Source organism: Gopherus flavomarginatus, chromosome 25, assembly GCF_025201925.1.
Source record: "Gopherus flavomarginatus isolate rGopFla2 chromosome 25, rGopFla2.mat.asm, whole genome shotgun sequence".
Taxonomy (NCBI): Eukaryota; Metazoa; Chordata; order Testudines; family Testudinidae; genus Gopherus; species Gopherus flavomarginatus.
In genome coordinates, this window is record NC_066641.1 from 14,464,776 (window position 1) to 14,492,196 (window position 27,421).

At 58.7% G+C, this 27,421-nt stretch overlaps 1 protein-coding gene across 4 annotated transcripts in view; it reads right to left on the reverse strand.

The window, feature by feature from the left end:
* Nucleotides 1–3,291: 3,291 nt before the first annotated feature.
* The window catches only part of STAT3 (signal transducer and activator of transcription 3), a 35,080-nt gene continuing 10,950 nt past the window's right edge, over nt 3,292–27,421 (reverse strand). For 2 of the 4 annotated variants that reach the window (XM_050934586.1, XM_050934587.1), the window contains exons 2-24: nt 18,821–18,966; nt 17,612–17,756; nt 16,295–16,393; nt 15,578–15,673; nt 15,408–15,489; nt 14,656–14,750; nt 13,756–13,907; nt 13,085–13,243; nt 12,850–12,942; nt 11,812–11,871; nt 11,446–11,475; nt 11,238–11,331; nt 11,074–11,121; nt 10,602–10,685; nt 9,638–9,736; nt 8,854–8,989; nt 8,330–8,382; nt 8,155–8,249; nt 7,164–7,303; nt 6,443–6,658; nt 6,143–6,185; nt 5,604–5,716; nt 3,292–5,356 (exon numbers count right to left, since the gene is read on the reverse strand). In XM_050934586.1, the coding sequence (XP_050790543.1) occupies nt 5,301–5,356; nt 5,604–5,716; nt 6,143–6,185; nt 6,443–6,658; nt 7,164–7,303; nt 8,155–8,249; nt 8,330–8,382; nt 8,854–8,989; nt 9,638–9,736; nt 10,602–10,685; nt 11,074–11,121; nt 11,238–11,331; nt 11,446–11,475; nt 11,812–11,871; nt 12,850–12,942; nt 13,085–13,243; nt 13,756–13,907; nt 14,656–14,750; nt 15,408–15,489; nt 15,578–15,673; nt 16,295–16,393; nt 17,612–17,756; nt 18,821–18,948 (2,316 nt within the window). In that variant the 5' untranslated portion in view covers nt 18,949–18,966 and the 3' untranslated portion in view covers nt 3,292–5,300. Of the gene's footprint in view, nt 5,357–5,603; nt 5,717–6,138; nt 6,186–6,442; nt 6,659–7,163; nt 7,304–8,154; nt 8,250–8,329; nt 8,383–8,853; nt 8,990–9,637; nt 9,737–10,601; nt 10,686–11,073; nt 11,122–11,237; nt 11,332–11,445; nt 11,476–11,811; nt 11,872–12,849; nt 12,943–13,084; nt 13,244–13,755; nt 13,908–14,655; nt 14,751–15,407; nt 15,490–15,577; nt 15,674–16,294; nt 16,394–17,611; nt 17,757–18,820; nt 18,967–27,421 lie in introns of those variants that run through there. The other 2 variants (XM_050934588.1, XM_050934589.1) reach the window with 2 other exon arrangements.

Genomic DNA, 27,421 nt, shown 5'->3' on the forward strand with positions numbered 1-27,421 from the left:
CGAGGAGTGAAGTGCAGACGTGGGGGTGTGGCTCACTGCCCCCAGAATGGACCCGGCTGAAGGGTCCCGTTCGCTGTACCTACAGACTCTGTTTTAAACCATGATCCTGTCATCCAATAAACCTCTGTTTTACTGGCTGGCTGAGAGTCACGTCTGACTGCAACGTGGGGGTGCAGGACCCTGTGGCTTCCCCCAGGACCCCACTGGGGCAGGCTCACTGTGGGAAGCGCACGGACGGGCAGAGGATGCTGAATGCTCCAAGGAGAGACCCAGGAGGTGAAGCGTGTGAGCTTCTTGCCCTGAACAAGTCTGCTCCAAGGGAGAGGAGGCTCCTCAAAGTCCTGACTGGCTTAGTGGGCAGCAGTTCCAGAGCATCGCCCGGGGACTCCGTGACACAGGGGAGTCCATCCGTCCGTCCCCAGCAGCACAGGGCTATGCAGGGGGAGCTGGTTCCTAGCTGGACCCCTGTGAGCAGCCTGCTCAGCACTGCCCCAGCCGGCGCCAGCAACTGAGCCCAGCCAAGGTGTGGCTGTGGTGGTGGGGCCTCTGGAGTGCGAGCTCAAGGGGCAGTGCCGGAGTCCCCAATGGACCCTGAGGCACTGGCCCAAGAAGATGCAGGGAGGCCATGGCAGCGCTGGGCCTGGCCCATGCACCCAGCATCCTTTGCACCTGTGCTGCAGGCAGTGGGCTCCTGGGCAGGCCGCCCACCCTGACCAACGGGGAGGGAGTGAAATTGGGGCCTGCAGGGGCTGGAGAAAGGAGCAGCCTTCTGGTTGGCTTTGGACCAAGCTCTAAACCAAAGCAGCCTCAACTCAGCCCCCACCCTCAGCCAGCAAAACAGCTGGGCCCCTTTGCTTGGCTGCAGCTTTCTGGCTCACCACGAGGTGGTAGCACAACACAGCACTAGGGCCCTGCTGCTGGCGGGCACCCAGGGGTGCAGCAGTGAGCAGCCCTGGGAGAGCAGCTCCAGGCCCGGTCTGGACGCAGACCAGGCTGCGTAGGGTGCTGCACAATGCACGGGGCTGAGCCCTGACTCCCAGCTGCTGCTGAGCTGGGCCAATAGGCTGAGCACCCACGCCTCCTGCAGCTCCTTTGCAAAGGGGCCATGGAGCACCTCCCTGCTGCCATAGCAGCTAAGGGCCCCCTCCCCAGTGCTGTGAATAGCCCCGTGCCCATGCTGCTGGCCTGTCTGTAACACGAGTCGGCTCTGGCCCTGTACCCTACCCCCACTGCTCTCTCCCTCGCACCCAGCACTCCCTTTTATGCATGGAGACACTGTCCTGGGGGGCCTTCCTCCATCCCCCTCCCCCACCAGCAAATCCACCCCATCTCAGTGTAAGAAAAGAATCTGGGCCCCAGCCCTGTGCTCAGGTCCAGTGACTGCTGTGGCCATGAGCAAGGGGAGGCTATAAGCTGTAATAGACCCCTGGGCCAGGAGGTGGTGCTGGGGAGCTGCTGGGCCCACAGCCAGCCCATGGCCTCTGCCCAGGAAAGCAGGGGAGGGTCCCTGGCAGACCATGGAGACGGAACAAGCAGCCATGGCAAGGTAGCAGCAAGGCACCCGCTCAGCTCAAGCCCTGACTGTAGATGCCAAATACTCTGACCCCAGGGCTGCTCGACCTTGGCCCAGCCCTGGGCAGGGAGCTGGCAGCAAGGCCTGTGGTGCCCACAAAAGAGAACGTGCCCAGGGCAATAAAGGCTGATCCAAAGCTTGTGCCCAGGGCTGTGCACTCTCCTCTTCCTTGGGGAAGGGTCACGGGCTCTGCAGGCTGGACTTTCAGGCCCTGGGGCTCCCACTCTGGCATAGCAATAGCCTTGCCTAAGCCCCAGCTTCCAGGCTGGAGGGGTTAGTCATGGGACAGCTGGATTCTGGTTCTGCCCAGGCTAGGGCTCCAACTGCAATGTTCTGGGCATAAGCCTGGTGCCGGGTCCCTCCCAGGGCTGTTAGAGCACCATGCCTGCTGAGCAAGGTATGAAAGGAACGGGCGGGTCCTACAGCAGCCCGGCCTGGGCTCTGCCTCCCTGGGGGCAGAGAGTTAGGAACAGCCAGTGGCAGGTTGGAAATACACAGGTCTTGCTGGCTGCTGGGCAGACCCACTAGGCAGTGGCCTCCACTCCTCTTCCATTATTCAAGGAGCCAGGCCTGCCCAGGAACCACAGCGTCAGCTGCAGCGGCCAGTTCTGCTATTTCTGTAGGGGGAGAAGCAGCCATGGGATGGGGGCGGGGACGGGGAGACACAGAGGCTTCATTTATCTAAGTGTTTAGTATGCAGCCCAGCTGGCTCCCTGTAACGCTGAGATGATCTAAGCCAAGGCTGCTGGGGCTGACTTGTGGATAAATGCAGAGCAGAGCACCGCACACTGGAAAACAAGCCCAGCTCTAGATACAGTCATGGGATCTAAGTTAGCCGTTACCACTCCAAGCTCTTAGAGTCACAGTGGAGAGTTCTCTGAAAACAGCCACTCAATGTACAGCAGCAGCCAAAAAAGCAAATTCTATTAGGAACCAGGAGGCAAGGGCTAGATAAGACAGAAGACAGCATAATGCCTCTCTAGCACTCTGGGGTACGCCCACAGCTTGGCTCCTGCCTGCAGATCTGGTCAACCCATCTCAGAAATTTCTAAGGTCTCTTTTTCTAAGGTACAGAGAAGGGCAATAAAAATGCTTCCGAGTATGGACCAGCTTCTATCTGAGGAGAGACTGAAGAGATGGGGACTGTTCAGCTTGGAAAAGAAACAGCCACAGGGGATATGAAAGGTCTCTAAAGTGACTGGGGTGGAGAAAGTATTAGTTACCCCTTCACAGACCACAAGAACCAGGGGTCAGGCACTGAAATTAACAGCAGCAGGTTTAAAACAGAGAAAAGCAAGTATGTCAGGCAATGCCCCCTCACCCAGGAAACTCTGCCAGGACATGTTGTGAAGGCCACACCAATAGCAGGGTTCAAAAAACAAAAAAAAAACAAAAAAAACCCCAAAACAAAAAAACCAAATTAGATAAATTCATGGAGGACCGGTCCCCAAATGGCCACTAGCCACGACTGTCAGGGAAACAAGCCCATGCTCCAGGTGTCCCTGATGCCTGTTTACCAGAAGCCAGGACTGGCTGACGGGAAGGATCACTCGATAAAGTTACTCTATTCTGGTAATTCCCTTTGAAACAGTGGGCACTGGGCTTTGCCAGCAGCCAGGATACCGGGCTAGATGGACCATTGCTATGACCCAGTCTGGCTGGGTTTTGCATTTAACCCGACTGTCTGAGCGACTGCTTCGAGATTAATCCAGCTAGAGTGCAGTCGCTTTAGCACCTTTATTTAGGAGAAAGTTAAGCCTGTAAATACAGCAATAAAATATACAAAAAATAAAATCTTTACAGTATTGAGCATCACTAGGGGACGTACAGGCCAGAGGCGGCTGGATGATGGAGAAGCCGAGAGGCAGGCGGGGTGGTGGTGGTGGAAGGAGGCAGCTGTGTTAAGAAATAAACCCGCGTCAGCAAACAGCATTCACCAAGGTCTGCAGTAAAGGGCCAGTGTGGCGAACTTGAGCCCACGCAGTGCACTAGTGCGGAGCACTAGCCCTGTGCGAAGGCTGCCCGTGGTGTAGGGCCTAGAGCAGCAGCTCAGAATAGGCGCTTGCTGCCGCCCCGCCTTGGTGCTTCTGGGTTAAGAAAAGGAAACACCCACAAGTCTCTAGAAGCCTGGGTTTAGACCACACTGTCAAATGCAGATGGCTCTTGCTTTGCACCCCAGTGCCCCTCGCCCACCAGCAGCTCATGTGGATTCAATACTGTGACCCACTAAGCCTGAGAAATGCAGAGCCCAGCACTTGGTTACTCCTTCTTTGCATACAGCGTAGAACTGCGTGTAATGGCTTCATATAGTCGCCCTGACTAACTGCAGGGTGCCCCGGGCTCCATGGTGGAGATCCACCTTCTCTGACCCACACCACTTCGCTGGCCATTTGGCACGTTTCCAGCAGAGGCTAGGAGACTCATTAGCTTTCCTCCTGCAGCCCTCACCCCACAAAGCTGGCTGGGGAGGTGGCTGCTGACTCTCCTAGACCATCCAGCCTGCTAGCTTATCGCTGAAACAACCACCTCAGATTGAAACGAAGGACAAAGCCCCCTAGGTTTGTCTATTGCCTGCCACTGTTTCGCTCTCAGCCTGATGGGTCTGCGGGGTTTAAACTCTGGCTGGAGAGCGCCATGGACACTGTTTAATTCAGGGCCCTGAAGGTCCAGCAGCTGGGGGGCAGTCGGGTTACACCAGAGAGCAGATCGGTAACCGAGGGTACCCCTCTGTCATTGCAGGAACCACCTGGAGGAAGGACCCAGCTGTGTGGGATCAGAGAGCATGGGGACGGTGACAGTGCGTGGATCTGGTGTGCCAGGGAGAGAACTATTGTCTTGCTCTCTGGAGATTGCCTCCTGCAGCCCCCGCACACAGAGCAGGCCAAGTGTCCCTGCAGGCCGATTTCCAGGGGGCTTGCCTGGAGGGGGAGGTGGGCGCCTGGCTTGCTCATCGCCCATGCTGGGTGTAGCCTGAGCCCCGGCAGATGGACAGGGAGCTGAACTGCACCATTCGCATCTGACTCCAGCTCAGAGGCCAGGACAGCCGCTCCCCACGTTGGAGACAGATCGGTCGGGCCACCTGTTACCCCAGCACCAGGGCTGACGGCCCATCCATCCCAGCCTCCAGCCTTTCCTGGAGGCCAGAACCAAGTGCCTCTCGCGAGGCACAACCACTCTGGGATAACCTGCCTGTAGGGTTAGTCGCTTGACAGCCCCTTCGTTCGACGCTGGCTGGTGCCCGAGGCAGATCAGCCCAGCACGTTCTCCGCACTCCTATGCTGACTAGCTAAAGCTCTTGTGTTAGGACTGCTGGGTTCCAAGGCTCCTTTCCCGGCTGCCTCAAAGAAATGGCCTGTTCGTTGAAATCCTTGTGAGGATTTGGATGTTAGCGCAGGGACGAGCTGGGAAGAGGGCGTCTGGCAGCGCCGCAGGAGGTCTGGAAAGCGCTTCTCATGGATGGAGGCGGCAATCAGATGCTAACAGGCACTTGATCGAGCAGAAAACGTTTGTTATGGAAGGAGATAGAAAAAAGGTTCCCTCCCCCCAGCCCCGACACCACCTCCGAGCGCCGGCTGCGAGCTGATCAGGACCCCAGGCCAACGTCTCTCCTCAGGGAGCAGCCCGGGGACACTCTGGGGCACGGAGTGAACGCATGACCTAGCAGGACGAGGGAACGACGGAGCCGGGAAGCGAGAGTTGTTGAGATGCGGAGCCAGGCGTGTAGCCCTCACATGGGCGAGGCAGCACACTCTGGAGTCAGCTCCATGTCGAAGGTCAGAGACTCTGCAGGGAAACAGGGACAGGGGGCCAGTCAGATGAGGGGAGCCCCCAGAGCCAGCTGGACACAAACACCCCTCTCTCAGCTGGGGAGGTACCAGGCTGAGAAGGGTCTAATGGAAGCCTGGGCTCCCAGAGGGGGCTGACGCGCCCTGGAGTCCCCTGCCAGCTCTAAGTGATCATAGGCCCAGGGTCCTGGGGCACTGAGGGCCCCGGGTTTTTATGTCCAGGGGGCCAGGCCCTGCCCACTTACCAAACTGGCCTCCTGCACTGGCCTCCGTTCCCTCGCTGTTATTGCCAAACTGCATGAGCGAGTCCAGCGTGCGCGGGGACATGGGCAGGTCGATGGTGTTGCTGCACGTCGTTCTGTAGTGGGAGGGGGTGGGAGACAGCACAAGAGAAGCCATGAGAGGCCAAGACCCATGTCTGTCATTGCAGCAGCGTCGGACGGAGCTGGGCCTGCGTGGGAGGGGGGCTCTGACACAGGAAGGATGGTGCCCTGCAATCAATGCCCAACTCTGCGCCCACTTTCTGGGTGACCCTGTGCCTTTGGGTCCCACTTCTCCAAAATGAGGAGAACCCCCCCTTGTCCCTCCTCCCCACAGTCTCTGAGCTCCCTGGGATGGGGCATTGCAGAGACACATGGAGCAGAACCCAACAGGGCCAGATCTTGGGCTCGCTGCACCAGAGTCTGGCTCTCACAGTCGAGGCATGTCTGTCGTGGCCCCTACGGTGCAGCGCGACCCTGTGCTCAGACACCCTCAGGCAGCAGCCTCCTCAGAGAACACTTACGGGGTGACGCAGATGAACTTGGTCTTCAGGTATGGTGCTGTGCCTGTGGGGAGAAGAGCAGGTTAGCTGAATGCCATCTGTCCCAGCCCAGTTGGCCCTGCTACTGGGATACCTGGCCAGCCGCAGACAGGCTAGCTTCTCTACCCACGAGCACAGGAAGCATCGAGCCAAGCAGGGAGGCAGCTCCCTGCTATTGTGACACTGTGATCGTTACCAGCTGCCGGGTCTCCTCGACACTGCCTCTCTGCAGAGCTCCCAACAGCCACTGGCCAGAGACAGCCGGGGCGGAATGTCAACGACTACCTGAGTCCGTAGCTTCAGGGTGCTCCTGGCTCTCCGGGCGACAGTATTTGCCAAAGGCTTCCTCCTTGGGGATGTCGGGGTACAGGTAGACCAGGGGTGAGACCAGGATGTTGGTGGCATCCATGATTTTGTAGCCCATGATGATTTCCGCGAACGACATGCTGTTGAGCTGCTGCTTGGTGTAGGGCTCCACGGACTGGATCTGGGTTTTCCCTGGAGGAGGAGGAGGCAGCGTTTCACACAGGCCCATTCCTGGCTCACTGGGGAAATGCCCCACAGAATGACCAGGAACAGAGACAGCCCACCCAGCTGTCACTAGCCACAGCAGAGCAGCTGCATAAGAACAGAGGCAGGTTCTGGGCATGGCCGCATGGAGCCCGGGGATCCAGGTTCCGAGGAGGTGCAGAACACCCCACTTCCTGGCAGCACCAGGCGCTCAGCATCCTGGGGCTGGTTGCTACGGTCCCACAGCTCATGTGACCGGTCGGGGGGAAGGAGGGGCAGCGTTTAGAGTGCAGGCTGGGGACTCAGAAAGTGGGGTTCAAGCCCCCCTGTGACCCTGGCCGACTCTGCTGGGTGGCAGAGTTGATTGCAGGGCAGGGCAAAGACACGCTAAGATCACAAGCTCCTTGCTCCACAGTAATGGGACTACGCGACCCCCCCGGGCTTGGTGACCAGCCCCGCCTGGACACATGCGCTCCGCCCGCAGGGCACGTACCGCTGATGTCCTTCTCCACCCAGGTGAAGGTGATGCCCCCCTCCTTGCTGCTCTCGCTGAACCGCAGCAGGAAGGTGCCTGGCGGCTTGGTGCTCAGGATGGCCCGCTCCCGCTCCTTGCTGATGAACCCCATGATGTACCTGGCAGAGGGGAGACAGCGCTGAGCCACACGGCGACCGGCTCTATCGCCACCTCCCTCCCCCACACGCCGGGGCCCGCGGGTTACTGGCAGGAGGGACCCTTCGCCCTGCTGCTGCGGACGGTTGCGAGGCGCGGTCCCAGTGGGCCTGAGCATGATCTGAAGCAACTGGGAGAGGAAGTTTCTCCAGGGGCTGATTAGCCCCCGGGTGTTGGCTGAGGCAGATCCATTGAGCACAGCATGGTTCTTCCTGCTAGTTGTCACCATGCAGCCAATGCCGTGGCCGGGAGGGAAGGAGGGAGCAGTGATCCAGCCCCCACGTTCATCCTCAGAATGGGCTGCCAGTTTGATGGGCCGGCTCGCGTGTCCTGAGGGCCTGACGGCGGCGGCAGAGCTTCCCAGCGCTCGGTCCAGAAGAGGATCAGCCGAGCCCTCAGCCTGACCGGCACCGCGCAGGCCAGAGATCCAACCCGGCTCCAGCATCCAGCCCACAGCACGGAGTGGAGCTAGGGCACGTTTCAGGAAGAGACTCCAGTCCTGATTCAAAGTCTGCACCGCGGCCCTGTCTGAGCTGTTCCCAGGGCTAATGCCCCCACACCCCCACTAAAGCATGCGCCCGCTCATTTCTAATCTGCATCAGCTCCTGAAACAAAGTTCAGTAACTGCAAAGGACCCTAGCGTGGCTCAGAGCTCAGGGGAGCTCACAGGTGCTGGTGTTAGGGAAAAAGCCCCAGGCTTTGGGAGTCACAGACCCCCACCCCAGCCCCCACAGCTCCTGTCTCTGCCCCTCCGTCCCCTGGGCCCAGGCCCCTGCCCAGCTGCAGGGTCCCAGGGCTTATGGACACGGCTCACCCTTCGTTCCACAGCGCCAGGATGTATTTCTTCACGAGGTCGATGATGTTGTCCAGCCAGACCCAGAAGGAAAATCCTTTGCCGGCCATGTTTTCCTGCGGAGGAGAGAGAGATGCCAGGTCAGCGCAGGCCGAGGAGGAGTGTGGAGCAGGGCGCACCGGGGGGCAGCTCTCACCTTGCAGAACTTGGCCCACGTGATCTGGCAGCCAGAGTAGTTGACGCCTGGCCCTAGGGTGGGGACAGAGCAGGTTGTTAGCACTGGAGAGATTTCCTTAACGAATGGCATTTCCATGGGTCCATGAACAAAGCCTGACCACAGAGCCCCAGGGGATCCCACGGCAGATGCTGCTGCCACCACGCTCCTGGCTAGCGAGTCAGGCCAGGAACAAACTCCGCCTCTGCCTTCAGCCTGCGTCACTTGGCATGGACCCTGCCATGCCACTCGAGAGCCACCCGGGCAGGGCAGGCAGGGTTCACTGGGACCCAGGCCTCCTGCCGAGTTTCATCCCCCCCACACCAACACCCAGCTCGCCCTGGCTGGAAGGACGCCAGCCATAAGCCCCTCTCTCTTGCACTCATGCCTGGGTCCCGAAGCTTTGGTACCAGGCTCCCCCTGGCCCAGGGACAGAGCCCACACCCCTCAAGAGAACCTGCCTGCCTAAGAGGTTACAATCCACAGGCCCGGGCAGGGCAGGTTACCTAGGAGTTTCTCGGCCAGCGTGGTCAGCTGTTCGATGCTGAGACCCCGTTTGGTGGTGGAGGAGAACTGCCAACTCAGAACCTCAGCCACCTGGTCCCACGTGCCGATCGGGGGCTTGGTGAAGAAGTTTACGTTCTGTGGGAGGAAACAAAACCTACTTGTGGGTGATGCTGACAGAGGCCGGGAAACACACCAGCCTGCAGTGGGCAGCCCGAAGGGGGACGCTGCCCAGCCCGACTCCCCAGCCCCCTTTAACAGGGTACTGTGGGCGAAGGACTGCCATCCCATGGGCAGTGCTTCTATCACCTGCGCGTGTGACCTCGGGCCGGCAACTGCCTCTTGCCAGGACTCAGTTTCCCCTCTTCTCCTCTCTGCCTCATCTGGGTGGCTGGGAAGCTCTGAGGCAGGGACTCTCTCACTGTCTACATGCAGCACCAGGGCCTCAATCTCAGATCATAGCAGTCCCAATTACAGGGGTTTCTGTGGCTCCAGCCTCCAACTACGCGACAGACCAGCGCAGACTCGAGCCCAGTCACTTGTGCGAGGGCTCAAGCAGGCCAGCCATACACCACGCCCAGGCCCGGCGCGCCCACTCAAAGCCTGGCCGACATGTGGCACACAGACTCTGGTTCTGAGGATGTTTCACATGAGTCTGACCTGGAGTGGTCAGGCCCAGGCAGCTCAGCTGGGCAGAGACAGGTGCTCTCAGGGGGCCCCGACGAATCTTTTCCACCCAGGGGCCACGTGGCAGGCCAGGCACTGCTAGGCTGGCCACACACGTACCTTGGGGTTGTTTGTTAACATGTTGTACCACAGGATGGATGCCCAGGCGTTGGGCATCTGGCAGATGTTGGAGATGACCACGACGGGCAGCGAGTGGGTCTAGAGAGATGAGACACAGTTGTTTCCTTAGGCCCCTCTGGACACCCTGTCATGGAGTGTGGGGGAGTCCGGTCCTGCACCCCTCTTCCTGGGACCCACAGTGACTCTCATCCAGCCAGCAAAACAGAAGGTTTATTGGACAACAGGAATGCAGGTTACAGCAGAGCTTGGAGGCACAACCAGGACCCCTCAATCGAGTCCTTCTGGGGGTTCAGGGTGCTTGGATCCAGCTTAGGATTCCCTGAATTCCAATCATCCAGCCCAAAACCAAAACTGAACTGCCCCTCCTCCAGCCGGCCAATTCCTTTGTCCAGCTTCCCAGGCCAAGGTGCTAACCCCCTCCCCCCTACCTGGCTCAGGTTACAGGCCTAGGTCCTGTCCCTCACCTAAAGTCCTCCCCGGCTCTCCCATCCCCCACACAGACAGACCCTACTGCATCACACACCCCGCGCCTGCCCCGGCCCTGGCCCAGACCCTGCAGTGCTCTGCAAGCCGAGTTGTCTGGCTGTGCCCTGCCAAGAGTCCCGATGCGAGCGCAATCTCGTCTCTAGCACGCTCTCCCTGCTCAAGCCGGCTGTCCCCTCTGCCATGAGCGGCTTCAGCAGCGTCTTGGCTCCCTTCGCCCATCTCCTCCTGGGAGCCTCGCGAAGGCCAGCGATCGAGGAGAGCGACGTGGCTCTGCCTAATGCTCTGCGTTCCCCCAGGAGGGGCCTTTGCTCCCACAGGCCAGGACAAGCCATTGGAGAAGTGGGCCCTTTATCTGAGGGGGAAGCCAGCAGCACCTTCCCAGCTGGGCTGGGCGACCTGCTACTACTCCCGCTGGGGGCAGGAAGCTCCACCCGGCAACGATTCCCACAGGACTCACCTCCAGGTCGATCTTCAGGCCCTGGTGATAGACCTCGGTCTCAAAGGTGATGAGGTGCAGCTCCTCCGTGACGATCAGGGAGGCCTGGCAGGGCGACAGGGCATTCAGAGGATGCCGGCATCCCCAACATACCTGCGGGCCAGGCGGCCGACAGACCAGGTGCTGCTCTGGGTCACAGGGCCGCATGGGCACCAGTGGGCTGGCACCTGGGCACAGCGAGGCCAGTAGCAGCCTGTTCACCCCAGACGCTCTGCGGGTACTCGGGCGTGACCCCTTTTGCAGCCCACTGGGGTGCAGCTTTGCCTCCCTGCAGAACGTGGCGCACAAAACGTTCCCTACAGACAGTCTGGAGAAGAGAACTCCAGTGAGCTATGGAGGGGGTGCCTGGCGGGAGCTCTCCCAGCCAGAGGGGGTCTCTTTCAGGGCCCCCCAGGCCACCTCTCTGGCCACATGCACAGGCTTGGACACTCACGTCGCAGTTGGCTCTGCCCCCGTTGCCGCACCTCTGCTCCCGCAGCGTCTGCAAACAGAAGGGACAAGCTAAAGCCCGGGCCAGCCGGCCAGCCACCGGGCCCCCGGGCCAGCCAGCCAGCCAGCCACCGGGCCACCCAGCCAGCCAGCCACCGGGCCACCCACCAGGTGCTTGAACTCCGCTGACAGGCTGCCGTTGTTAGACTCCTCCATGTTCATGACCTTGGTGTTCGTCCCCAGGATGTTAAACTTCCGGGACCTGGAGGGGGGAAGAAGGGCAGTTAGGATCCCCCAGAGCCCAGCAACAGCGCAGGGGGCAGGACGACAGGCGCATCGGGGACGGAGAAAGACAAGACACGTTGACTCCACTTACCCCCGGAGCGCGGCAACGTCCCCAGAGTCCCTGCAGAGGAGAGAGGTGCAGTGTTGGTTTGCTCCGGAGTGCAGGGCACGTCCCATTTACACCCCCCACCCAGGTGGGCACCGCAGCTCCCAAGGGGCCTTGACTCGGTGTGGACAGCGACAGCTCATGTGCACTCTGACCCCAGCACCTCAAGGGCATCCAAACAAGCCTCCCCCGTGCCCAGGGAACCGCTTCACCCCACGCAGCCCTTGCTCATGCTGGGTCTTGGCACAGGAGCGGATTCCCCCAGGAGAGGCTGGTGCCTGGGCAGAGCCCATGGCCTCCGCTTGCCCCTTCGTTCAGCGACTCCATCCCAGCCCAGAACGCGACACTCACTTGTCAATGCAGACTTTAATCTTCAGCTGGTAGTTCAGCTCAGGGAACTTGACAAGTAACCTGTTGGAAGGTAGCAGGCGTTTCAGCATGAGCCGACACCAGAGCAGCCTTCGCTGGTGGCAATGAGCTGAGATCCCGGGAGAATCGCAGGAGGTTTAAGCACCACTTAGAGCAGCAGAGCCGTGTGCACTTCCCTGGCCACACTGCTGCGCACAATGTGTGGTGCAGCTGGGGCAGCGCCGTGCCCACAAAGGCTCCTTGGCAAAGGCCCAGGGACGTCCTCGTTTCTGGGAGATCAGAACCCCATTCCCAGGGCACCAGCCCTCATAGCTGCTGTCGGGTGTGCTGGGAGCTGCGGGTGCTCCGAGGATCCAGCTGTTAGCACCCACTGCCCCCTAGCTCCCCCGTGCTCTCAGGGGACAGCTCCCAGCTGGGGATCTGGCCAGGGAACGGAGTGGTCCCAGGCCACGCGGCGGAACTGGGATCAGTCCTCGGGAGCCCCTGGCTCTCCCCACTCCTATGCCAGCTGCTGGATGACACCACCGCACTAGGGCCTTTGCCTCCAAACCCAGGGGCTGGGGTCATGCTCCTCTTGCTGCCAAGCACTGCAATGTTCCAGAGCAGAAAGGTGCCGTGTGGGAGGGGCTGGGCTGGAGGAGACTGGCCATACTGGGAACATGGTGACAGGAGCCAGGCACATCAGCCGGCAGAGGCACCACTTCCCAAGTGATCGGTCAAGGCAGAAACACCACCAGGCGCCTCCTGCCAGCCCCCACTGCAGGGGCAGAGGAACAAGAACCCGCAGGGTCTCCAGGAACAGAGCAGCTGGTGCTGCGCCAGCAACTGGCCTGCTCCTGCAGCACCACCGCCCAGGGCTGGCCACTCGGGCCAGATTCCCCGCCCTGGCAGCACGGACGTTCTCCAACCAAAGTAAGGAGCGAAAGGACCCTTCGAACGCACACTAACAGTGGCCACGCGTTTGCCCTCCCCACCTCAACAGCGGCCCTTGAGCTTCCCCCAGCACAAACCAAGACTCACCTGACTTTGGTGGTGAACTGCACACCGGTTTTGATGACCAGGGGGCGATCCGGGTGCATGGGCATGCAGGGCTGCCTCTCCACCACGAAGGCGCTGCGGGACGAGAGCACATGGAGCGTCATGCTCAGACACACCCACGCTGCCAGCCTCACCCCTGCAACAGCTGCTCCCAGACGCGCTCAGGCTCAGCGGGAGCAGCCCTTTGTCCTCGTGACCCGGGAAGTGCCCATGGTACCTTTTCATTAGATTCCTGAACAGCTCCACAATCCTCTCCTCCAACATGGGCCGGTGCTGGACGATCGGGTCTCCTTTGTAAGACACTTTCTGCTGCAGTTCCTCTAGCTTCTTGATCTGCTGCCGTGTCTGAAGCTGGGATTCTGCGAGGGACGTGATCCTAGAGGAGGGGGGAAGCCATGTTAGCGAGCTGAGAGCGCCTCTCCCTAGTTCAGCCCATTACTGTCCTGCGCACCAGCAATCTGCCGCCAGCAGATGGGTGACTCCTACCTCCCTGCTCGGTACCTTTCCCCCCAGGCTGCAGGAGAACACTTGAGGCACATACAAGTTTTGCAAAGGAGAACTCTGTAAATTGCTCAGTAGTGGCCTGGGCAGGGCCCTGAGTCTTCACAGCCACCTTGCAAGATCCCACTGGCCGGGACGAATGATTTGATTTGACAGGCAAACCAAGCACCATTAAGTTTTCCAGCAGCCAGGCAGGCTGGTACAGGGCACGTCTGGGCTGGGGAAACACTGGGGACTATTCGGCCAGGTGGGACGAGGGTCTCGGGACAGAGATCCATTCCTGGTGGTTTGAATTAAAGCCCTGCTTGGGAACCGAGCAGCACCCAGCCAGCTCTCAGTGGGGAGCACTAATGGGGACAGGCTATTGAGGGGCTCACGGGTTCTCACCAATTTTCCAGGCGATCCAGGCAGATGTTGGGAGGGCCCCCAATACAGGCGATTTGCTGCCTTCTCTTCCAGTCAGCCAGCTCCTCGTCTGCCAGCGTCTTCTGCACATACTCCATGGCCGACAGCAGCCCGGCCAGTTCGCTCACAATCCCCTAATCATGGGAACGAGACAGTCAGGTGTTGCCGGATCCCTCCGGTCCCCGCAAATTCTAGATCCCTTAGATGGGAGGGCCCCTGCAAGGCACCTCTAACTTTGCCAGCACCAGTAGCTTCTACAGCGGCTCTGTGCACGTGTTCTGTTCTAGCCAGTCCTTATACCAAGACCCTCACCGTGGTATCTGAGCACCCCGACACTGAATTTAGGGACAGATGTTCAAGTGCTCAGTGCCCAGAGGTGGGACCAGTTTGCCCAGCTCAGCTCCCAACCACAAGCTCCATTGTGGCCATGTGTCATGGTGCCTACATGTGAGCAGAGCCCTTCTGGGGGGTAGGTCTGGCCCCGGGCTGCTCTCCGCACATGGGACGCACCACAAACACAGCAGCTGGGAAGTTCAGCCACTGCACACCCTTGGGTGGGGGCTTTTCGCTTTCAAACAGAATCAGCAGAAGAAGTCAGAGCTGGGTAGGTCTGAAAGCGCCTGCACTGGGTTAGCAAGATCACACAACATATGTCTGACGTGCACGCGTGGACAGGACGGGAGTGTCCTGCTACGCAACTCAGCTGCCCTTTGGCACGAGGCCACTTGCTGAAAGAGGCAGGACCTGCCTCCGCTCTTTTCTACCGGTGCCCAAGACAAGACAAAGCTGGTTTGGCGACCGGGCGAGTCCCTCTTGGGCGCTTTGACAAGCGAGGGCACGCGGGGGGAGGGAAGGCCAAGCCGGGGGCAGAGAGCACTTTACTCTGCGCATTTGGTCCAGCGCGGTCAGCATCTGTTCCAGCTGCTGCATCTTTTGCCGTGTCACGGACTGATTGTTTCCGTTCAAATCCTGCATATCTGGGTGGGGAGAAGAGCGAGTTACTCACCAAATGCATGCACCCCAATGTCCCCCCAGCTCCAGCAGTCCCCTGGGCTTTTGGTTTCAACTCTAGTGACACTGGGGAGGGGCTGCCGCACCCCCCGCTTGAAGTGGTTTCCATCACGTGCAGGGTTTACAGTTTGGTTCAATAGCTTTCAGCACCCCCAAAAATTGTTCCTACACCCCCGTCCGGCCCCCAACACAGGAGTAGCAGACCACCCCCAACCTCTCATGCATTTATCCTCACACCCCTGGTCAGCACCAATGCCCCCAGGCAATGGGGATGCCAAAGCCCAGATAGCAACCGTCATGCTGGGCCAGGATCCCCACTGCATGTGGGGGCTCAGAGCACGATCGTCACACCAGGCTGGGCTCGCCTGAGGCACAGAGCGCGATCCCCACGGCCCCTGCCTGAGGCGCACAGACTGAGCGACTGCCCCAAGTCACAGGGAGACTGTGGCTGAGCCAGGAATAGAACTGGGGTCTCCTGCGTTGCAGGCTGGTGCCCTGTCCTCGTCCTTGCTGGGAGGAATGCCAGGCTGGCCCCCGGCACTGGGCAGTGATGGCTCAGGACAGGCCTCGCCAGATCACACCTCCCAGCACGTTCCCCTCCAGACAGGCGCGTCCCCCTTTACCTCCTTGGCTTTTCAGCGTCTTGTAGTTGAAGTCGAAGTCGTCCTGGAGATTCTCCACCACCTTCATCTTTTGCTCCAGATCCTGCAAGGCCAGGGGTCGGGGGTCATTCAGGGGCAGAGGCTCAAACGCACTCAGCAGGGCTGGTCCCGGGGCAGCTAGGCAGACCTACCTGTACCCGCTTCCTCACGTCCTGTAGATGCTGCTCCAGCATCTGCTGCTTCTCCGTCACCACGGCGGCCGTAGGGTGTGATGCCTGCCCCCCTTGCTGCACAGGGGAAACAAGATGGGCATTTAGGAGAGTGGGATCACAGACCCTGCAGAAATACCGTGTGCCCACGGGGGAGTCGCGCTGCTGGGGAGCTCCTGGAACGGCTGGGCAGCTTGGGCACTCGGGCTGCTTGGCTCAGGACTTTGCAAGCAGATTTGCCTCCCCACCACGAATCAAACCAGCAGCGTCACGTGCTGGGATTGTGGCTGGGGGCCCCAGCACTTAGCAGATGCCCCCGCCCCCACTCCACCCTGCCACTCTCTCTGCCACACAGCGTGACAAACTGATGTGACGAGAAGAGAAGACAGGTGGATGCACAGACTGGGGGGGGAAGCAGTGACACAGAGCCCTACCTAGCAAACAAGCGACAGCCGCCAAAGGCCCTTCGTTGGTGTCCTGCACTGCTGGAAACTCGCCACTTTCCACGCATGCTGAGCTAACATGGCCCCCTTCCTGACGGATCCTGCAAATGGCCTCTCAAATCCCACAGGGCCTTTGGTACCACCTACATCCTACTTCTGCCCAAAGGGTGCATAGGCCTGTTCTACATCAGGGTCGAGGGGAGCGTCTGGCAGGGAACCGCCTCAGCGAAGAGCTGGAGCCACCCCCGGCTCTCACCTGGGCCGCAGTTGCAGCTGTCTGCAGCAAGCGAGATTCTTCCCAGAGACACCGAGCTACAATCCGGGCGATTTCCATTGGCTTTTCCAGGTACCTGCTCTATATGCATTTTCGGAGAGGGGGACAGGAGAAACACAGAACATTCAGCCAGCGTTGAGCAGCTGACGACAATGACAGATTGCCGAGCCCAGGGCACAGGCCAAGCGTTTCAGAGCTGGTTGGGGAATGGCTGAGGGGTGTAACAGAGCTGAGAATCACAGCCTGCTAAGCTGAGGTTTTCTCCCTCAAAACAAACCTGCCTAAACCATAGAGTGGATGTGTCTAGTTTTGCAGAGTCTAGCATGAGCTGCCAGTGCCTCCCTGGACACAGATGATCCACAAGTGCGTTTTACAAGCAGTTAGGAGAAACTGCCAAGCTCCCACCCCCCAGTGCCTCAGTTTCCCCAGGAAGTGACCTGGTCACAGAGGGACTCATTGTCAGAGTTGGGACTAGAACCCAGGAGTCCTGGTCCCCAGTCTCAGTAAGGCCTGGGGCATGCCCCCAGCTCAGCTTGCTCCCTGGCCGGCTTGAACAAGGCACGGAGGGGCCCAAGGACAAGGGCTGTCAGACAGGAGAGCCAGGTCACTGGGAGGCAGGAGGGTGACCAGTATAGCTACACTGATGCAAACCCTCGTATGGGCAGTTCTACTGTGATACAGGGGCCACGACGGGGCATCTGACCCCACAACAGCCAGGAAAGGATTAACAAGGTGCTACCCGTACCCTACATCGGCAATAGGCTTGGAGGGAGGTGTAAAGGGGGGAAGCTGGGGGCTGGCTGGGAGGGGGTGCTGAGCTCTGACTTGGAGACAGGCTTGGCTGGGGTCAGCCGCTGACCCAAGACACTGTCTTGCTGCCAGAGCCCCGAGGGAAGGCGATGCTGAGGTGGGACTGCTGCTTTGGCGTGGCTACCTGTGACCCGCCCGTTGCTGCTGAGCGAGACACCGGCCGGGGACGCCCTGCCTGCAGGGGCGACAGCCCCATGCAGAGGGCCCAGCAGTGGTTCGTTGTGTGGCTACATGGTGCAGCTAGACAGGGCCTAAGGGTGAGTCGAGCCCATAAGTTTCAGGGGGCCCGAGGTCAGGGAAGCAATCAGAACACCCTTGGCAGCCAGTCGGGCCGAGAACCCCGCTGCGTCTGAGCACAAGAGACGCCGGCACGTAGGAGAGCGGTGCTAGGTTAGGAGGCTGAGCCCCTCCCTGCCACCCATGCTACTGACTCCAGAGGCTCTTTGTGGGACCCCCCGATCTGTGGCCAACCAGTTACATGGCACCCACCTGCAGGAACTGTTTGATCCTGCGCAGGTTGTGCTGGTAGAGGACGTTGGATTCCTGCAGGAAGCGGCTGTACTGCTGATCGATCTCCCCCAGCAGGTTGTGGAACACCAGCGTGGCGTGGGACTCCTTGCTGGCAGCGTACGCCCTGCCGGGGAGGGACGGCAGAGAGGCGGGATTGAAATAAACCCACAGCACAGATGCAAGAAGGTGGGTAGGAACAGTCCGTGCACCAGCACCAGCCCCACTCTGCTCACCCCACTCTTAGCCCAGGATGACTCCATCAGCTGCATGGGAGCGACTCCCATGAGTACAGCGAGGGCAGGACCAGGCTCCCTGCTGGGACATGACCCCTGGGCACCTACTTGCCCAGCGAGGGCCCCCTAAGAAAGCCCCAGTGAGAGCAAGAGGCGCCGTCTGCATGCTTGAGACGAGTGCTGCAGAAACCTGCTCGTCCGTGCGTGCAGGCCCGACTCACTCATGCAGGCAGCCATGCATGCAAATTCTACACAGCCATTTTTAGGCTGCCACTGACAGCTTGGCCCGAGCTAGTCTCTGCGAGCTCAGTACGTACTCTACGCCAGTACCCTCCACCTCCCGCCACAGGGAGAGTCTTCAGGAGCCAGTACCCAATCCTGGACCCGCCTGCAATGCGTAATGTCAAATCCCCCATTAAACGTGCTCCTGTGTCTCCAGCACCGTGCACCTGGCTGCCCTACCTGCATGCAGGTGTGACGCACACCAACGTTCACCGCCTTGGCAGTGTCAGGTCAGCCAGGGCCGCAGGCGAGAGAGGGGAGGGAAAGTGCTTGTGCTGGCAAATCCCTCCCCCGGCTCCAGTTCTAGGAGAGATGCTCAGCAAGGGTCAGATTCACCCTGTGCAAAGGGCTGAGCACCAGGGCCAGGCGGCCTGAAACCCATTGGGGGTGACTTCAATGGCACCTAGTCCTGGTATTGGCCCCGGCCTGGAGAGAGCACCAGCCGGACAGCCACAGCAGGCCAGCACACTGACGCTCCATTTGGCAACAGCAGACCAAGTGCAGGTTTGGAACAGAGAAATTGCCAGGCCAGGCGCACCCAGTCTCCTGCTTCCAGCTGCTGCAGTTATGGGCTCGTCGTCCCCAGGTAAGTCCCATGCACTGGAGGCTGGCTCATGACCTGGAGCAGGCAGACAGACACCCCAGCTGCCGCCAGCATGGCACGAGGACTTACCAGTCCTGGCTTTCAATCCAGGGGGCCAGGAACTGCCTGAGCTCCATGGGGAAGCTGTCGCTATAGAGCTGATGCAGCTGCTCCAGGTACCGTGTGTCCAGCTGCTGCAGCTGATTCCATTGCGCCATCTCGGCTGACTCTGGAACCTGGCAAGACACAGAGAACCGCATCAGAGTAGCAGGGACGCCGAGCTGCAGGGGCACATCTTAGTTCTCCGGGGAACGACTCCTGCGGGGCGTCTGCAACATGCTCGGACCCACACGGTGGAGGATGCTCCACTGGAGTGACGTAATTGTCATCACAGGCCTGGGGGGAGGGTCCCAGTTAGATTTTAGCACCACCACCACTCCCCACTTCGCCAGGCTCCTCGCCCATCAGGTGGGCCGCCTGGAAGGGTGGCATCTCCTGTGCTTGATCTGAGCCCAAAGCTCAGGTTTCTTTAAGGCTGATGGAAATCCCCTTGGCCACTTCTGAATTCAGCAGAAAAAACAGACCCGGTCTTCCCCATTTTCAGAAACGTTCCGGTCTTTGTTATCACCCCTCCCCCCACAGGAGACAAAAATAACTCCCCTGAAATGCCACAGAGCAGCCTGCACCGAGCGCCTCCCCCGTGCATGGGGGAATTGCCAGAAGTGTTTCTATGAATCCTGTGCATGCCTCAGTTTCCCAATTTGCACTGCTCGTGGGGGAGGGGCGGTGATGTCTGCTCTCAGGGCAGACTAACAGACTTTGCTGGCTGCCCAGAACGAGTCATTTTGAAACGGGCTGAAACTGACCCAGATCAGCAAGGGGCCCAGAGAACCAAGGACTCACGGCTGCCACTCTCAGCAAGGAAGCTGAGCAGAGACCCCAGGTGGAGAACAAAGGCGGAGGGAGGGAGATAAGCCTTGGCTCTGGAAGAAGCAGGAGCCCTCGTCCCTGGCAGGAGCCTGAATATGCTTCATGACAGCTTGGCTGGTGAATTGCTCTGGGTGGACCAGAACGGACTCTGCTTTACCCTCCATTTCTCTGAGCTAACTTAAGCCAGCCGGACCGCAGCACTGCAAGTCCCCAGACAGCATTTGCAAACCAGGATTCCTGAGGTGTTGCTGTACATACCTGCTGAGACACCCGCGGGGTGGGAGTCTGCCTCAGGGGGCTTGCTGAGCAGAACTCACAGCATGAAGCAGGGGGGCTGCAGCCCAGCGTGGCCTGTCCTGAAGGTAGAGGGCCCCCCCGGGGGTCTGGCACACTGGAGAGGGTTCTCCAAGAGCCTGATCAAAAGCTGGGGTGTAGCTCCGATCCTGTGGATCTGGGGCATCAGGACTAGCTGCTATGGGCTGGATAACAGGCTAGCAGGAACAGCCTGCTGGCTTCCCCGGATGCTCACAGAAAGGTTCCATGCAAAACTCAGCAGGACAAGTTGAAGGAATGAAAGCTGGCCAGAGATAGGCCTAAGTGCTCTGACTAGGGGATTTAGAGACGCCTCAGGAATAATAGACAAACCCGATGACCCGAATCTCAGGCCTATCCTCTGGCCCATCAGCCCTAGGGTACATCTGCAGCTGGAAAGAAACTTGGTCTAGAATGAGCTGCCAGAGTGAACAGATCTCCTGTCATAATTCACCCTGGTGCAGAGTCAGCCCATGCTCCCCTCTCACCCCTTCCTGCATAGGCCCATGCCGCCCCCCTGCGCAGGAGCAAAATTCACCCTGCGACACGGGGGCCTTGCATGTGCTGGTTTTCAAGAGCTCGATGCCACGGCACAAGCCACAGGCGTCACTCTCCGGTCCCTGGTGGCAGACACGCACCCAGCTAGTGTTCTCTCACCGAGAGCCTGGCTCCGATCAGTGCTGAGGTTAGAAGGTTAAAGAGGGCAAAGTGGTGAGAAAACAAGAGGTTAGAGCATCCTGTTAGGGCACATCTGCTGCCCCCCCTCTTTTTTGCTGCCAGGACACAACTGCACCTCTTTGTCCACCCGCCCACTAGCAGCAGGGAAGTGCATTAACAGAGACGGCTCCCAGGCATTTGCTCAGGGTTAGTTTGATACTACTGAGTGCCAGACCCCAGGACATCGATTTTCCAGTGGGGTCCCCAAGACCCACTACACATCCCATCCACAGGGGTCTTTGGGGCTCCGTTCAAGAGCCCCTGGCCTTTCGCTCTGCCCGCCTGCCCCTTTTCCAGTCTTCTCATTAGCACAACAGCTCTTTCTGTGGGCAGCTGGAGCGTTCCCCCACTCCGAGTGCGCTGGGCTGGCCAGAGAGCGACACCATTTCAGTTCATCAACACAGAAAGCAAAAGTACAAGTCTCCCGAGTGAGCCATTTCCTACACGCAATAAAACGATTTCTGCCTTGGGCCAGAGCCAAGCACCTCTTGAGAAATCGCTGGTTTCAACAACAATCACTGAGTTGTATCCCCAGCCACTGACACGGCCCAGGATCCGGAAGGCAGCCCTGTTCCATTCAGCTCGTGCTTGCCCTTGGAACGGGAAAGCTCACTGACTATTTCATACCTTCTACTTACCTGGGGGTGGGGTGCAAGGAAGATCTTTTCTTTGGCGAGTGGCGAGGCACGGCCGCGGTAGATGTCTGTTTATTAAAGCATGAACAAGCCACAGGAAGCAGTGTAACCGCGACTCCTGCTGCTGAACGGCAGCCAGCCAGTTATCAGTGCTGATAACACAACAGAAGAGTATGCCTGCTCCCTTCGTAACACAACCCACAGCCTCTCGGCACGTCCCGGCTGCCACCAGACACAGGATCTGCCCAGACACCAACCCTGGCACAACCGAGTAGAACATGCTCCTCAGGGAGAGGACCAGGAGGCTGCAGGCAGACATGGGAGTTCATGTTTCCAGGACGTGGAACAGAACGGCCGCAGCTTTCAGTTAGGAGCCTAGATAGGCAGTGGATCCCAACTGACTTCCATGGACATGCAACGCTTCTGGGGAAAGTCATCCACGTGTTACGTGCCTCGTTGTCAGCTCCTGGTTCAGCAGAGCCCTTAAGCATGCGCTTGGCGCCCCCCGTTTCACGGGGGTGGCTCGGCCCAGGACGAGGCGCTTTGCTGAGCAGGGTGGGACTGCTCACCTTTCTGGGCGAGGCACATGCCTCAGGGACCCCTCGGGCTCCCGGTCAGCAAAGCTGCTCTTGGATTCCTACCTGCAGCTGACGGCCAGGATGGGCCACTGCACTGGAGCCAAGACCTGCACGGATTTGCACCCCATGCAGCCTCTCTATGTTCGGCATCAGAGGACAATACCCGGTGGCTCGGGATTCTCAGGACAAACTCTGCTCCTGCCACAGCCTTGGTGTATGCAAAGGAAGAGGGAACCCTGAACCACAGACCAAAACCACATCACTGGGGGATTGAAGAGACACGCTGGGCAGACAGTGGGTATGTGTTGTCCTCAGGAAGATCCTGTCCCCCCCCATCCCCCCATAAACCCACCAGCGCGACATTACACGGCTTGCCGGCTTTCCCAGGACGTACGGTAACACCAGAGTGAACGAGTCCTGGTGAGCAGAGCACCACCATCTCCTCTTGCAACCTGAGGTGGCCACCACGCACGAAGATGAGTAGTACAGAAACACAGCTCAGAGCACCGATAACCCAGCTCCGTCTGTCACAAGTGCTGAAGAATTTCAGGTTCTAACTCTCCCCATCTCCCTGCCTGCAAAGGTTTAATTCCCCCACCTGCCTCTGCACTGGTGTTAGCCAAACTAGCAAGACTCGGGCTCCTATTAGAGCCTCCAAGCGCAGGCTGGCCATGGAGAGGCTGAGAAGACACAGGTCGGCACACAACACAATATCCACGCAACCCGGACCCAACGGGGGAACTCAGCCCTGGGCAGAGGGGCAGTTCCAGGGCCACACACCAGGTTAGTGGGATTTCTGTGGTGCACAGGCCTGTTGCTAGCTCTGTGCACAGGGTGAGCTTCCCCCCAGCGGGACACACAGGACACCCCCAAAGCAATTCTGAAGAGCCATAGACACGCAGCCTAGCCCATGTGCTGCGCCACGCCCCTCAGAGCCAAACCCTGAGGTGAGATACCGATGGCCCCGATTCAGCAAAGTACTTAACCATGTGCCTAGCTATAAGCACACAAGCTGCTCAAAGAATTGGCTGCATCGGGACTCAAGCTCCTTGCGTCTGATCCTGTAGACTTCACACAGCTTCAGCGGGAGTCATGTCTGCCTGAGGCTGTGGGATCACGGAGCCGTAGAAATCCTTGGTTCAGAAGGCAGAGATCTGCAGCTGAGCCTTTTGCACCACCCCTTGTCTCCCACCCCACCCCTCAGCACAGTGCACAAGACTTCCCAGCACTTCGAAACGAGGAGCGAACCCACCAGGCAGGAGAGTCTGGCAGTGGAGTGCTTGTTCATTCAGCCCCCACCCTGCTCCCACTGCCATGCAAACCTCCCTAGAGTGAAGCCAACCCCAAACTATCCCCTGTGGGGGGGGGGGGGGGAAAGAGGATGTTTTCGGCGAGACCCGACTCTCTCCATGTAACACAGAACATTTCCAGTAGGCTCCCTACCTTCGCCTGGAGCTGCCAGTTACGGAACGTCAGCAGGAGGCCAACACACCCTGTCCCCAAACCAGACTCTACCTTGATTCTCGGCTCTGGTTTCCCTCCAGAACCAGTGCAAGGAATAGCTACACTCGACTTACAGTAAGTGCGGGAGGCGGGGACTGCCAGGAACCACAGCAGAAATGAGGAGGAAATAACTCTTGGGTTTATTCCATGTGTGTCAATGGGAATCAAATGAAAACTGGCAGGGGAAACCGTGGCTTGTTCACCGGACAATCTGCAGCTCTGTGAAGGTGTGAGCAAATTCAGTCCCCACTAAAGGTCAGCTGAGCACAACCAGCCATCGCCAAAGTTCAGCTGAGTGAACCTCCTCAAGGGTAATTTTGCTTTTAAACCAGCGTGTCAGCCTGTGAAGTGTCAGGGTGAGATCTGAAAATCGCATGCTGTGTCGGTTCAGTATCTCAGGCCAGAGATGGGAGGTGGGGGGAGGAGAAGAGACAGTGGCAGATGGGTTACCATTGCAATAACTGGAGTTCAGTCTCCCTGTGACAGGCCAGGGGCAGAGTGAGGAGCAACGCGGGGGTCACAGCCTGGAGAACAGCGGACCATTCCCTCGCTCGCTGGGCTTACACTGTGGTAACCCGACTGACTTCTACGGGGTCGCTCCCACTCCGTGCCAGAGGGCAGCCGGGTCCTACAGCTTCAGTGACAGTAAATAACTGCAGGGAAAGCCCAGGTAACCCCACATGAAAGCAATCTGAGCAAATAATACAGGAGAAGCTGACAGTTGGGAAAGCCTGATTTTGGGGGTGGGTGGATGAGAGGTTACAGGAAGCATCAGAGATCCCATCACATGCCCCGAGTCACTCCCTGCACTTGCCACCCTCCAAGAGTCACTGGAGTTAGAGACCCCTCAGCAGTTCAGTGTGGATTTCTGCAAGCCCTTAAGCTCAGAGCCAGCTTTGACGCCTGCAGGCGAAGGAGTACCTCAGTGGGATGAGGAAGCACAAATCACACAATCAGACCAGAGTGAGAACAGCTGCTTTTCTCTGCTTCTGTTTTAGCAGCAGTCAAAGGCCTCAATCTGAAGAGAGAGAAACTTACCAAAGCTGCAGTTTCACAGTAATCACACTGTTTTCCCTTCTCTGCCTACTAGGACACGGGACCCTGCAGACAGTCATGTGCTGATCAGCAAAACTGCTGCACACTTGCAATGCTCAGCACCTCGGAGCCCAACGCAGGTGTCACGGAGTCACCGGGCGATGCTCTGGAACTGCTCCCCACCAAGCCAGTCAGGACTTTGGGGAGCCTCCTCTCCCTAGGAGCAGACTTGTTCAGGGCAAGAAGCTCACACAGCTTCACCTCCTGGGTCTCTCCTTGGAGCATTCAGCATCCTCTGCCCCTCCGTACGCTTCCCACAGCGAGTCCACCCCAGCGGGGTCCTGGGGAAGCCACCGGGTTCTGCACCCCCACTTTGCAGTCAGACGTGACTCTTAGCCAGCCAGTAAAACAGAGGTTTATTCGATGACAGGAACAGGGTCTAAAACAGAGCTTGTAGATACAGCGAACCGGACCCCTCGGCTGGGTCCATTCTAGGGGGGCAGTGAGCCAGACCCCCAGGTCTGCCCTCCACCCTTGGCCCCAGCCAGCTCCAGACTAACAACCCCTCCCAGCCCCTCCTCTCTCCTCAGCCCCTTTCCCGGGCCAGGAGGTCACCTGATCCCTTTGTCTCCAACACCTTCAGCTGGCACCTTTGCAGGGGAGGGGCCCAGGCCATCAGTTGCTAGGAGACAGAGTGTCAGGCATTTAGGTGCACTGGCCCTTTGCTCTGCCAGATACTTAAGAACTGCCATGGGGACACTGAGGCACCAACACAGTACTCAGAGAAAACATTAAGAACTTTTCCAGTTCGTCACAGCAGGTCAAACAGCAGCATCCAGAACATGAAGGTACTTGGGAAAGTTTACTCCAATGACCTGCCCACAACCAGTCTGTGGCCAAGCCCTGAGGCCTGATCCTTAAACAAGTAAAACAAAACAGCTGAACATTGTGCATGGTAATAAAACCCAAACGGAGTTCTTACGCAGAACAGGAATCTAGAGAGCACAGCACAGCAGCGCCGTTCCATGTCTCTCGGGCGCCTCTGCAGCCCTGAGAGACTACAGCCCAAGCTGGGGAAAGGCTCTGCAAACTCGTCTGTCCTCATACTGCAGGTGGGGCACCCTGGAGCTGATGTCACCAGCTTCAGAAAGCCCTGAGATCATCTCCTATTAGCCTTACAATGCTGCCAAACTAAAATGGTCAAAACCTGATGGAGCAGCTGCTTTTTTTAGCTCACCAGGGATGAAATTAGCAACAGCATGAAGCCTAGAAAACCAATTTCACCCCCAGATCTCAGAGTGCTTCCCAACAGAGAGCTCACAGTAAAGCTGGGGAGAGAGGGTTCATCCCAGAGGGTGCTGACTGAAAGCCAAAACCTGCTACGCTCTGGCTCCCCCCAGCCCCAGCCAGCCAAACCCAGGATGCCAGCAGTATCTTCACTCTGAAAAGGCCAGCAGTGCTTGGAGGGACTGATCTGCTGCTCGCTGGAGTCAATGGACGGTCTTCTCCTAGCATTGATGGGCTTTGCACCGGCCCTTCTATGCCCATGGCCTGTGCCCCAAGTCTGCCACACATCCCCCAGACAGGCTGCTGCTCCCTCCGAGCCTCAGCCCAGACTAATCTCTCCCACAGGTGCTAGGTCCTCCAGGTGCTCAGGGACTCAAAGCTTTTGCTATTGTATAAGCAGGCAGAGACTTCCCTTGGCACACAGCCATAGCAACTTCCACAGGGCCACCCTATGCCCCAAGCCTTCCTCTCGGGCCAGCAGCCTGGCCCATCTCCACCAAGACAACCTGCAGCTCAATCCGGGCTTCCCTGGGGCAGGCTGACTCCTTGCAGGCAAAAGCCCCCCCTTCAGACCCAGCCCAGCCCCACTGTCATCTTCTTCCACCCGCTGCCCAGTGCCTGGGCTCCTGACCCTTTCTTCCCACCTCTGCCCACACTCCCCCCTGGGTGCTGCCCCATGTGCACTCCTGTCTCTGAGCCCCTCTGGAGCACGGCAACTTCTGTGCAGATGCCAGAACTCCCCCACCCCCACACATGCTCAGAAAGCTGCTGCCTTCCCAGACATACAAGCTGCAGCAAAGCCCACAGCAGACTGATACGACTGGGCTGGCTGCGTGGCTCTGAACACCCTGATGCTGTCAGCCCTCTGGCAGAATCCCTCAGGGGAGATACAGGTAGAGGATCCTGCTGCTGGGAGCTCTGGGCCAGGTCAGACTGCAGTGGCTTTCAGCATTATTATTAGCTGCATTTAAACTTGAAATGCAACAGAGTACGGGCGTGACATTCCTCGGCTTGCACGCTGCTTCCAGAGCCTCAAGCAGCACCAGGCAGGTACTGGTCCCAGAAAGAGATCAGCCTCCTGGATTTACAGCTGCACCCACCAGGGTCCCCTAGTAGCCGCTGCCAGCTCGGAGAGGTGTTTGCACAGCCTCCCCACCCATTCACACTCCTGCAGAGCATCCCCAGGATACTCACTGCCATCGGATGGGGTGGGAAACAAGACTGGAGAAATACAGAGCAGCCAGCCCACCCACCCTCTGTAGCCTCGCTGCTCCAGGGACAACAGCCTGCCCGAACTGAGATTTCAGCCACTTTGATTCTCTGAAGTGTCTTTATAGCATTACAGAACAACCCTCCTCTCTCTGCCATGAATGGCTCCTAGGCACACGTGGGGAGGATTTGGAGCACTCCTCACTCCCTCTGGACCAGGGACTGGCAACCTATGCACACGTGCCAAAGGCAGCACGCAAGCTGATTTTCAGTGGCACTCACACTGCCGGATCCTGGCCAGCGATCCGGGGGGCCTGCATTTTAATTTAATTTTAAATGACGCTTCTTAAACATTTTAAAAACCTTCTTTACTTTACAGACAATAGTTTGTTATATATTATAGACATATAGAAAGAGACCTTCTAAAACATTAACATGGATTACTGGCACACGAAACCTTAAATCTGAGTGATTCAAAGAAGACT